The sequence below is a fragment of the Camarhynchus parvulus genome, chromosome 1, assembly GCF_901933205.1.
Source record: "Camarhynchus parvulus chromosome 1, STF_HiC, whole genome shotgun sequence".
Taxonomy (NCBI): domain Eukaryota; kingdom Metazoa; phylum Chordata; class Aves; order Passeriformes; family Thraupidae; genus Camarhynchus; species Camarhynchus parvulus.
The window spans coordinates 24,983,755-24,996,975 of NC_044571.1; the positions used below are offsets into that span (position 1 = coordinate 24,983,755).

Sequence of the window (13,221 nt, forward strand, 5' to 3'; positions counted from 1 at the left end):
ACAATTAATGTATATTAATAGCATAATGAGCTATTTAAATCTTTGGAAGGTACACTAATAAAACATTCAATCACCTCCAACCCCGCTCTCAGCAAGGCTGGACACTGTGGTAGATTGACTGTGACTATTGCACTTCTGCTTTTTTTTTTTTAATTTGCAATTTTTTTAATTTGCAAACTGGTGAGGATCACTGAAGTGCCACAAAAAATCAAAAATAATAAGAAGACAGTACAAGTGAGAAAATATGGAAAGTGTTATTTGCTTAAACCTCGCATTTTGAAATAGTCTTCTGGTACAAGACTAAACCAGCCTGAACAGCAGAAAAGCATCAGCAATGTGCTGTCTCTCAAGTGAAAATAGAAATAATTGAGGCAATGACAATCAAGAAACAGTGGTACTGATTGTTTTGGGGGGTGTTTGTTTGTTCTGGGTTTTTAAAATAAACTGGATATAAATCAGTGTACCCCATATGCCCAGCAGCATTACACTAATATACAGAGGTAGAACAATATGAGTACAGTACAGAAATAAATTCAAATTTGGTAAAGGACCATCCAAACTAGAAAAAACAACTCTGCATTTCCTTTAAAACAGAGAACAGATGAAGAATCACAGCTCTTTGAAAGCAGCTTGCTTGGCCCTGTGTTATCACAATCTCTTTGATTTTTGGGGTCAGAATTAAATTTTTTAATTAATTAATTTTTAATTAATTTATTTTTTAAAATTAGCTATTAAAAAAAGGAAAGAAAAAACTGGAGTAGGGTACAAGGTGAGGGAAACAGGGCAGCTAGATGCAGAGGATGCTGGGCTGCTGTGCCCAGGTGACAGCCTGGGATGCAGGTGGCAACTGGCTGGACCAAGGGAAGATCCTGGACAGACCCCCCCTCTTTTGGCACGGGCATAAAACCTTCCATGTAGGGCTTAACTTTCAAGGTGCAAGGCAGCTGTACAGGAAAAAATTGTTCCACTGGATTGAAAATCACTTCTCAGGAAAGACTAATACTTGTTTACTCATGTGTAAGGGCAGACATGAAAAGCAGAGACCTACAAGGAAAGAAACACAGGCCGGAAATATTTGTTTCCTCAACACAAGCTGTGCCATCATGGGGGACATGGAGAAGAACATTTTTATATGCTGCTTTTAACTCCAAGCACTGCAGTTGTGGTCATTTCTCCACCCTGTCCACAACATCTGCTGAGACATGAGATTTCTGTGAAAATTGTGAGCTCCAGGGAAACAGGGCTTAACTGTACCCAGACAGCATCAGAAGACTTAGGAATAAAGCAGCTCATATTGAACTTCATTTTAAAGGGATTTTAATTAATTTTTCCAAGAGGGCAAAGGGGAACACGTATGCCAAAGCAGTTTCCCAAGTTTTGTCTAAAGGAAGGAAATCACCCTATTCCAGCAGTAGGCATCAGCCATCATGGGAGCCACCCTAGCACAGCTGGAGCACACACAGCTGGCAGAGAAACCCTGCTCTGGGCCACACCAAAAACCTGGGGACACAGGGAAATATCACACAGTCATGTGGTTCATGGGTATCAAAAGGCAAAGCTTCTGTGCCTCAGCAAGGTCACTATATAAAGGGTAATGGGAGAGACTGCTGCAACAGTGTGGTTCAGGATATCCAGCAGCTTCCTGACAAAACACTGATACTCTGTCCCATTTCACCTAAAGAAGGACTAGGAAAAACATCCATTCTTTTCCAAGTCCATGTTTTTTCAAAGCATTATTAAGGACAGCCTGATGAGAACCCATCACTACAGAACAGAATCATTCAGGTTGGAAAAGACCCCTGAGACTGTCAAGTCCAACCACAAATGTACAGTGCAGGATTCTGGTATTGGGCACAAACTCTGCTCCTACAAACACTCTGAGCTCAGCAAGATCCATTGTTATAAGCAAACCATGAATCTGAACAGGAATCCTACCTCCAGATCCACAATAACAGATACATAGTACCAGAGAAACACTGCAGCACAAGCACACACTCCAAAGCTTCCTCAAAAGAGGGCTGTGATTAATATTTACATATTACAAACCTACAAAATTGCTTCAATTCAAACAAAGAAATTACCTTAATCGTTATGTAGTTTTTTAATGACTTTGACATTTTTTCTTGACTTCCTTTAACATGCAAGTGCCCTATAGTAAAAAAAAAGGAATTAATCAGGATAAACAAGTGTGCTTCTGAATAGGGAGCAAATGAGAAAGACTGCACTGAGACACTGTAAATGTTGGAGGCAGCATATGCTATGATGGATACATGCCAAACACTTCAATGTAATGGGGAACATTTTTCAAAAGCTTTGCCTACAGTCCTGCACATGTCTCCATTCTCAAAACTTCCACTGAGTGAATTTTAAAACATAGCCATTTAAAACATAAAAAAAAACAACATCCCACCACCACCATGAGTGTCCCTGCTCAGAACTGACAATAAACTGATAAAAACAAGCAAGGAAATAGTTTCAGTCTTCACAAGTACCTTACCTGTTACTCTTGACTTCTCAGAGGTATTTTAAGAAATATTTTCCAGTGATCTAGCACTTCTGTACTTATTACTTGCCGGTGGCTGTTAACGTTATTTTTTTACCCCAAAGTTTTAAAGCACTGGTTCAAAATATCTTAAATGCAAAATGAATTTTCTGCAGATTCTCAACTTCTCCAGACTTGTGAGACAGAAAAAGCAGGGTGAGGGAGTGATGCATCTACAATACCTAATTTGAATTAGTTTATTTTGAAGTGTGACCTCTGAGCACTGCTAGAACATTGAATAGTCACACAGATCACTGCTTTGCAGGGCTGAAGCACAGGAAAAAGGTAGTAACACTGAATTTAAAAGAGAATGTAGAGCTTGGCTTTAGGACTGAAAGCTCTGTCAAAGAAAGACAGGAGAGGCATAGCCTGAGGTTGCCTGCTTCCAGGTCTCATCCATGTGAGCCACAGCAGCACCACTGATGGAAAACACCAATTATTCACAGCACCAGAGAGATGGCAAACATGCTGCCACTGAAAGACTACTCAGCATCACTTCAGAAATGTTGTTAAAAGCCTTAAAGAGGCTTCTCCTAATGAAAGAGTAATTCTGTAAGTTACCAAACACCCACAACTATATGAGATTTTAGGCACTTCTGTGACCTGCAGCATCTAGCACTTAATCATACTTTGAGGCAGATTTTTGAGCATAAGTTTCTCTTGCTCTGTAATACCCTACCAGCACTGCATTCTTTCACATTTGGCACCCCAGTGCTACTAGTGCCTCAGAGTGCAAGGACAACGTATGATTGTGCTCCTGCTTTTATGAGTGGTGACAGAAGTGACATTTCTTGCTCAGCAACCCATACAACTGTCTGCATTTTGTGCTACTCACCGCACAGAGCTGCTTTGCAGGCTTGCCTGAAACCCTCTTGCTTCCACAAGTAGATAAAATCCCCATTACACTCATCTGGATATGAAAACAACAAGCTCAGGCCTGACAACTGGACCTGAAAAGATCATCTATTCACTTCTCAGCTATTTCTGACAATGATTCAAAGCAACAGGAACTCACCATGTGAAGTCCTATCCTAACCACCTCAAAATTTAATTTTGTACAACATACTCTATGGAGAGAAGGAATGAATCAAAAAATCCATGGATGCAGAACCAACTACAGCAGCTACCCATGATAAAAAACCTTGCTTTCACTGTCTGTCCTGTCTGCTTGCAGGTGAGGCCACTTTCACCACTGCATCATTAAACTTAGGACACTCAAAAAGCACATTCAAGCTGTCAGACACAGCTGGACATCTGCAGCTCTTGGAACTCAAGTAAAACCCACAGCCAAAATTCTCCTGGGAGAAGGGGAAAAGCTGGCTAAGATTACTTTCTCTCTTTTGCAAAGGTGCCTAAATACTGACTTAATTAACTTCAGGCAGACAAGCCTAAAATAGTTGGACTGTGTTTTCCTAAAAATGTACCAGTAACATCTGAATTTGAATTAATATTCCTCTTCCAAGAGTTTCAGTGCTTAGAATGATTTCATTCAAGAACACAAAATACAAGGATTTTCATAACTTTGGTTTGGCGCTCTTCCCAGAGTACAAGTAGTCTAAAAATAAAGTCCTTATAAGATTTATCCCCAGTGCAGGGATTTTCTTCCTCCAATGGGGACTGCTCCTCCAATTCTGAGCTGCTAAAATTCTGAAGTCTGTTAGCAGAATAAATTGTTTCTGAAGCTGATTCATTTGCCCTAAATAATTCACACTATCATCCTCCAGCAACTCTTTCTGACTTAATGAATGTAATCTGTCAGCTCCTAGAGAACTTCAGTGTAAAAATTGCCCTTGGAATTAAGTTCTCCCTTTACTTCTTTTTTTTTTAATTGACTCTTCTTTATTTAGCTGCTATCAAAAAATATTTCCCCTACAGATTCAGTTCCAAGTTTGAAAAGCCAGATTCACTGGTTTGTCAACAGAAGGCTCCCCTTGGCAGTAACCAGTGCATCTCAATGGAAATGCGGAGGGGATTCCAAAGCACCTTGGGAGCAAAGCACACCCTGGAGGATGCACCAGCCTCTGGACAATTGCTATTGATTTACAACAGGCTCTACACTGGGAACTGAACTAGAATTCAATATTCATCCCATACAGTACAAATATATAAAAATGAAAGTTCATGTAATTCCCAGAGTGCACCACAGGCTTAACTCTGCAGCTTTTCTATTCAGAGAAGCAGCTTCAAGAGTTCAGAGACATCCTGCCCAAAATACTAATCAGCAAAAGAGAGGCTGTAGACTTGAATCTGACTTTCTGTTGACTTCAGCTGTCCATCCAGAACCACCACGAGTGCAACAGGAAGAACAAATGCCAAGGTCTCCATCAATGGGAACAGCACTAGAGCCATCAGTGACGTAGTTCAAAGCACTGTACAGCACAAACCTCACTGAATGAAGCACTTTTATGCAGAGGGAGCGAAGAGCAGTTCTACATAATGGCAGGCAGTGTAACGTGTTCTCACAGCATGAAATGCCAAACTTAAAAAACCCAAACTATTGTATTTGCACAGGCTCTCAAGTGATCAATATTTTACTTACCAGAATGCAGAAAGTAATTCCCCCACTGCTCACACTGATGATACACCTCACACTGTGCAATTTCATTTTCATGATGAGGAAATGCAAGATCTATTCCACCGGTATGGATGTCCAGCTGCTTTCCAAACACTGCACTGTAACAATATTTTCCTGATCAGTAAGTAGAGCACCACAGAAGCTTTTTGTAAAAAGAAATGCAGATAAAAATAAGATGAAACAACATATATTTAAGCGTACAACTTAGTAACTGCAGTTTTAGAACAAGATTTTACATATACCTTGGATACCAAAACTGCAGCAGAACTTGTACAGACAGGACCCATATCTGTTCACAATTACTTTTCCTTACTAGAAGCAATTCCTTAAAGGACAGCAAGCAGGATGTCTCCTTTCCTTGTTCTGCTACAGTTTCAGTATCAGACAGGTGCCTTTATGTGCACACCTAACAACTTATTTCTATAAATTTGGTATTACTCTTCCTTATCTTGTACCTTTTCTGTAAGAATTCAAACAATAGTGTGTGCAATCAGGTCAAGCTGGGCAGGTTAGCAACTTTATTTTACCTGTTAAACAAAGTTTACACTTACAGCCTCATAGGAATGTGAGTCAACCTTAATTGCTCAGAAACCAGAAGTGCTCAAGCAGGGAAAGATGCAAGGCCTACAGACACACAGGCAAACAAACAGGCCTCCCATATGTCACCTTAACAAGGTGCTCCTGGTAGCTGGCTAAACATCAATACTTTGGTCCCTTTTTGAGACAGAACACCCTGCTAACACTGTACCACATGATGGCTTTGCAGAAGCTGTTGGGGCACAGGAGGAAAAGACAAGGAGGAGAAGAGAGAAGGAAGAAAGAGCAGCTGTCACCATTTCCCAAGTTCATCGTTCTCTGCTCCTGCCTGCTTCAAAACCAGCTAAAGCACAAATCTTCCCAGGACTGACCCTCACCTTCCCTTGTGCCACCTACAGAGGAGCAATTCCCGTTTCCTCCAACAAAACCATTAAGAGCTGGAGAGAGGTGACAGATGGATCTGCCAAATGCACAGGGACAGGAGGAGCCACCCACCTCACCCCAAGGGAAAACGAGAAGAGAATGACAGACCTGAGGGGATCAAAGCAGGGGATTCCCTCCTCCAGGGTGGCTCTAGAGACCAGAGACTCCTCATTCAAAGACTTAGCAAAATTAATTCACCTAACATAAAGTGCTTTGAGATACTTGGCAAAACAGACAGCTAAGTAAGTATTGCTTAAAAATGGGCCTTCAGCAGCTGACTGGGACAACAAATTGTTTTAGGCCACTTACCAAGGGAAGCTCTCCATTTTTCACAGTCCAAGATTACTACAATCATGCTCTCAGTGGGTCTTTTATTTATGTGGCAGGAGCCTCATCCAGCCTCAGTAAAACACATTTTTACAGAAAGAAATGCAGACTATAAACAGCACTGCATTAGCAGACAAGCCATGTTGAAACTGGCATTTCTTATCTGTGCACTACTGTCAGAGGTTGTACATTAAACACAGCATGATTTTGTGCACTTTGATTGCTTTAAGAGCTGCCTCACTATGCTGAAACTATTTACAGACAGAAAATCACCCTTATGAACACTTTTCACAAGCAGGTGGAAAAGACTAACAATCCCAGGTGCACCAGAAAAGCATATGAAAGAAAAACCTAAGGCAGCTGGTTCCACCTTCTTTCAGCTTTAGCTGAAAATTTAAGCTGAACAAGGTCAGATCTAAACTATTTCTTATTAGCTTCCAAAAAAAGATCTGAGACTAATGCAAAACTAAGTACACTATCAATCTTCCAGGAGAGAAGACTCTTTCTCCTGTGGTGAAAATGAAACTTTAAATTAAGAGCAAATTACATCAAACCAACTGCAAGCAAAACACTACTCAGCAAGAATGCTGAATAACACTTAGATTATGAGCACGAACATCCACAGCTGCTGTTAAGGTAAGGCCAGCAAGATCTCACAGATCAAGCTGTAATCCCACACCCCGTCCTCCTGACACCTACATCCTGAATTAGGTCTGATGGAGACTGCTAGAAGTGGAAGGGAAGCAATGAAAGAGGAACCATAACTTTCACCACACCTTTGGTTACTCAGCTCAAGCTAAAAGACTGCTAATGGACTGTGTGATCCCGTGTGCTGTATTTTAAACACCAAGTCTGACTCTAGAGAAGATGCCAAAACATGGAGACAGCTGTGACAGTAAGGTGAAGCAGAGTTTATCTGGGCCACATGTGACATCCCAAGTTAATGGTCACATTAAAACCAGTGCTACCTACTGTCAGAAAACAATTTCAGTACTGCTGCTACCATTGTACTGTGACTGAAAATGAAAAAGAGCATTAGATTTACAAAACCCAAGAAATCTGACCTTGATATTGTGGAACATTCAATGTGCCATCCAGGCCGTCCTTTTCCCCAGGGAGAATTCCAAGATAGCTCCTGAGGCTTGGCAGCCTTCCACAGGGCAAAATCTTTACCATGTCGTTTGTCAGAATCAGCTGGCAAGAAGAAGTGATTTGTTAATGGGATATGTCTCAAAGAAAAAAAATGACCAAATGAAAGCAAGAGGAAATGTGTATTTAGTGAACTACTCTGATTTTAATCCCCTTCAATCAACTTCTTTTCACTACAACTTCCCTCTCTTCCCCCTCACATAGAGGAAAATTGAAATATTGAAATATTGAAATAGATTTCGACAAGCTACAAAGATGGATTCAAGATTCCTTAATATATCCTATCCTATCAGTCCTTTTATCCTTCCCCAGTTTGCCTTATTTTTCATTCATTTAGTTACATATCAGCCAGTTTCCCCAGGACAAATTGACTGCACTACAGCAGAAAAGGTAATAAAACCAAACCAAACCACACATAAAAACAACCAAACAAAAACCCCCACCATTTTTTTCTCTGAGACACAATTACTTTGTGTTTTAGATTTTATAAAACAAAGTGCACAGATGTAAGAATCAAAACTCTTCTTGGACAGCAGCAATTTTTCACTACTTTTCACTAGTTTTCACCAATGGGTTCTCTACAAAGGTTTTCTCACAGCTATATTTGTTCTTTCTTTCACTACATTGCCAAGGATGCAGTTGTTTTTTCTACAATACTCCAGGACTGTTCATCTCTGCTGACTCCCAACCTCCAGTCAAACACCTCCAGTCAAACCCCTGGCAGGAGCCAGAGAACAGGGCTCTGGACTCTGGACTTTGTTCCTGACAAATACAGGACCTCACTTTTAGAATCATACAACTCAAAAATTCCTAAGAACTAAAGATACAGAAATATAAACCTAGTGCTATCCACTGAATCTTTGCCTGGGCTCTTTCACTACATTGCCAAGTTCTGAGTGACCAGTATCTGCTGACTCCAACCCTTTTCTGCTCTTTTTTGAGTATACTGCTACAAAAGAGCACTCTTCAACTTCTCAGTTGTAAGTAAAACCAGAGTCAAAATCTTTAGAAATAAGAATGTACTTAAGTTGTGGCTAGAGGGGAAGCAGGGTAAAACACATGATCAATCACAGCTGAGGCTGGAAGGCACATCTGGGGACAGTCTAACCCAACCCCCTGCTCAGAGCAGAAGCAGCTACAGCAGGCTGCCCAGGATGGTGTCCAGTTAGGCTTTGACTGAGGATAGAGACTCCACAAACTCTGAGCAACATGGTTTGTGTTAACCATCCTCAGGGTAAAAAGGATTTTTCTTGGTTTTAAATGAAATTTCCTGAATTTCAAGTTGTGATCAGTGCCTCTTGTCCCATCACCAAGCACCACAGAGAAAAGCCTGGCTCCATCTGCTCTACTCCATCAGTATGAGTACACATGGGCAGGATTCCCCTGAGCCTTCTCTTCTCCAGGCTCAGTGGTCCAGCTCTGTCTGCTTTTCCTCATATGAAAGATGCTCCAGTATTTGGAGATGAAAGATGCTCCTCCATCATTATTGTGGCCCTTTGCTGGCTTTTCCCGCTGCTGTTCTGGGAGCCAGCACCAGCCCTGCACTCCAGGCAGTCTCACCTGTGCTGAGCAGAGAAGGATCACCTCCACTGAGCTGCTGGCAATGCTCCTCCTCCCTGTGCAGCCCAGGAGGAGCTGGTTCCCTGCACTCAGTAATTACCTCTAAATCACTGTTGACAAGATGCATTCCCTCTGTAAGCTGTAATGCTGAGACAACTCCAGAGCAGAACTGTGAGAAGTTCTGGCTGCACCTGAGCATCAGCCTCCAAGGCATTTTCAGCAATTACAAACAGATTTTTTTAAATGATGAAATACTGAACTTTAGATTGCAAACGGATGCAGGAGACCTGAAACAAATTCTCTGACATAGAGACCTGATCAGACCCTTACTACTCTGCTGAACAGAGGTTCAGCAACCCTGCAAAGCAGGAACTGGAGCAAAATCTCCACAGCCCAGGGTACAGGCCTGCTCTAGCACAGCCTATGAAGAGATTGCTCACCCTCACACAGAGGCTGCTCAGCCCAGTGACAAGTAATGAAGGAAGCAATTCATCCAGTTAACCTCAGAGCAGTGCAACTGCCCCAACAAGAACAAGGTAGGTGAGGTTTCCCTGTGTTTTCCCTTGAGTACCTCACTGCTGGCTACTGCAACAGCAAGAACACCACCCCACTGTGAAGTTTCTATGTATCACTGCCAAGTATTTAATTAAAATTGCTTAAGAATCCTAATTGTTCTAAGCTGCCAGAACAAAGGTATAGAGGGAAGGACAAAAGAAAGAAGAAAAACCAAGTTTCCTCCTGCACTGGCAACAGTGAGCACCTCAAAAAATAACTACAAAAGCACCGTAATCCTAATTAACCAGAAACTTAGCTATACGCAATGGGTCAGAAAACTGTTTCAGACTGTCAAATGGAAGTCTGCACATAGATGCAAAATGTATTCAAACAATGCATTAACACAAACAAGCTCATGCCACAAACTCACCTGCTTCATCTTGGACATCAGGGTTAATAGCAGTTAACACTCCGTATCTTTTTCCCCAGGACTTAACATCAAAATAAACATTACCTAATACAAAAGAAATGTTTAGTTGCATAGCAAAGATGGAGCACATTGATGAGAACTTGATAACATTTCCCTGAAAGCAAAGAAAAAGTGCTCTTCCACTCCCATTTGAAATTCTGATTTAGAAATTCAGAAATATGGCAAAAGCAGTAGCAGATGTTTCCACACTATCCAGTTTTTCAGTAACCTCTGTGTACATGCTCACTCTGCCCACAGCATAACTTTGAATTCTGGGGATCTCCCAGGTTCTTTCTTGCCAATGCAAAATCAGCAATCCCCTCCCCTACTGCAGCTCAAGCTACACCTAGTCCAGTTACAATGCACTTGAATTCTTCTACAACCACCAGCTCTGCTAAAAAAAGAAATCCACACATTTTGCTTTGCAGACACATCTTTTACAGCACATAGGACATACACAGCTCCTCTTCAGAGGTTCCCCCAGCTTTCTTATAGAAACCAGGCCAGGATTTCCCCAAGGAGTTTAGACAGCAGTTTATTACCGTAAACAATTATAATAAATAATGAGCTACATTTAACTTAGAAATTGAGTAATAGTTGTTCTACCCACTCCTGTCATCACAAACAACTCACTCACACCCTGTTAAGTAACAGAAGGAAAGCCTGGCACAAGGTATCTCATCTGATTCCAAAATAGGATTACTAAGAGCAATGACTTCCTATACATGTGCTGAACAAGGAGTTACCTTGCTCAGAGTCTTACCTTGCGAGGTTGCATAAGCTTGTCCACTGGAAATTATTGTTTTTATAAAGGAAATTATTTGAGGAATATTGTCAGTCACCCTCATATATACCGTAGGAGGAAGGACCTTAAAGAAAGAGTAACATTGCATTAACACACTGCCAATGAGTTCCTTCACTCTAGAAAACAAAAAAAAAAGAACATTCTCCTCAATTTTATCTTTAAAAAACATTGCAAGTATCATAAAAATTCATAAGCAGTATTTAAGATAATACACACACAGAAAAAATATTTGAGGGTGGCAAAGAAAAACCCCGATTTTCCCAGTGGCTCCCTCTTTGCTTCTAACAGGGAGACAAGAAGCAAAGTCACTTGAAATCAATGAAAGAAGATTTTGTGTTTCCTGTGCTTTCAATCGGGCTGTTTCTGCATTACAGTAGTATCTGTGAATCAAGGATCTACTGAATATGGAAAAAAACTGTTCCAAAGTTTCACTTGGTCATTCCAAAGCTCAGAATTGCTTCTCCCCATATCTCCTTACTCAAAAGGTGTGTAATATCATTCCAGAGGAATGATAAAGTAAATCAGCACTCAGTTTCCAAGCAACAAATTTATTTTTTCAGAGCAAACTCTCAAAACCAGATTCTTTACCAAAAATAATTGCTTAGAAATACTCTTAAATTTAGAATCTTGAGTGTTTGTACCTTTAAGGCAGTCATATCTTGTTTAAAGTCTTCTTCATAAATACGAGCAAGAGCCACTGGTGATATATTCATCTGAAAAAAAGAGAAGCAGATTAGCAAATCATAAGTCAGAGTAATGATATAAAATATGGCAATCTTTTCTCAGACAGCTAATAGCTAATTGGAAGACTTAGAGAGCCCCCAAGGTAAAGAGTCAGACAGGCTTATTAATCTAACATTGACAGGGAGGAGATATAAATTACAAATAACTTAGAAGTAGTATTTCATTTATGCTTAATTTACAAAATATTAATATATCTCTTTTAAGAGAAAGCAACCAAAGACTAAAATAATAAACTCTTTCCCTCTCTTATTATTTTCCTCTTGAGAGGGTCTTTCATTTCCAGTGACAAAATATACTACCATACACAGGACATAAAAACCATTCAACTTATTGACAGGAAACACCAATACCACCTACGTGTCAGAAAGATCAGAGACTTGCAGGATGAGACAAGATATTCATTTCCAGTGATTAAGAAAAATAAGCTATTTCAGCAGATCATGGGTACTCATAGATCTCAATATTGAAAGCCAGTTCCACGCTTTGCCAAGTCCAGCATTTCTCAAGCACCTTCTCTACATTTCTCATTCATAGGACATGAACAGGTTCCTCTTGCAGAGGGGATGAGATAATGCAACCCAAAAGGAAAGGTACTTGCACATGGTAAGGTACTTGCTCTCAAATACTCAGAAGAGGCCAGGGATTGAAGGATGCATGACAGCAAAACCTGCCCTAGTAAGCAACAGCAATGTATCCAAGTGTTTCAAATGCATGCTTTTACATCTTCTCTGAGAACAAACTACTGGGGAGAAGACAACATACTGTCAGTCTGTCCATCTTGCAGGTAACTGAATCATTAACAATATCAATCCCATTTCATCACTTCCAATTCATTACTGGAGCATCTCTATGGCTTCTGATTTTGAGACAGCAGGTGGGTACCACTGTTTGTACAAAGCAGGGGTTCTGGTGAAGACAATGTTCATGCAGCAATGAAATGAGGACAATGCTCAGCACCAAAAAACAAAGACATGCTTCTGCCTACAGATCAGTGACTGGATTCATCTCCCTAGACAGCTCAGCTGTTTCTTTGATCAAGAAAGAAACAAGACTGCCTACAGAAAGAAGATGGGGAATTTCCTTCCATCCAGATGGATGTTCAACACAAAAAGAGACTCATGTCTCTCTCAAAGGACCACTGATGGCATGCAGCACGTTCATCATGAACTAGTACCCAACTCTGAGGTTCCCCCCAAATGAACCCCACCAGGGGATGATGAACAAGCTTAGACAAGTTGATTTACCACTGTAATGCTTCAGGTGCACAGGTTCCAACAACAAAGGCAGGCTACTGAGGTAAAGGCCTTGGCCATCCAAAACAAATGGTTGAGCAAACACTTCAAAAGGTCACCAAAAAAAAGCCAAGAAAATATGACTTCATAGAACCACAGAATGTAGTAAAGCAACACATCTTTCAAGAACATGTCATTTCCTCTCCTCAAACACAAAATCTCTAAGATGTTCTGACAATAAGGAAAAATTTTAAAATGCAAACATGGACTTAATATGCCTGAATTTTGGAGGGGGATTCTTTGTTTTAGAATTGTTTACTGCCTTAGAAAACTGCAAGTAAATGGACTAAGAGAACAGACATA

At 40.6% G+C, this 13,221-nt stretch overlaps 1 protein-coding gene across 1 annotated transcript in view; it reads right to left on the reverse strand.

Moving 5' to 3' along the window:
* Positions 1–13,221, reverse strand: part of CARS2 (cysteinyl-tRNA synthetase 2, mitochondrial) — a 35,442-nt gene that overhangs the window by 16,154 nt on the left and 6,067 nt on the right. Inside the window, exons 4-9 of the mRNA XM_030963340.1 lie at positions 11,524–11,595; positions 10,841–10,946; positions 10,039–10,122; positions 7,469–7,598; positions 5,082–5,215; positions 2,082–2,149 (exon numbers count right to left, since the gene is read on the reverse strand). Coding sequence (XP_030819200.1) covers positions 2,082–2,149; positions 5,082–5,215; positions 7,469–7,598; positions 10,039–10,122; positions 10,841–10,946; positions 11,524–11,595 — 594 coding nt within the window. The remainder of the gene's footprint in view (positions 1–2,081; positions 2,150–5,081; positions 5,216–7,468; positions 7,599–10,038; positions 10,123–10,840; positions 10,947–11,523; positions 11,596–13,221) is intronic.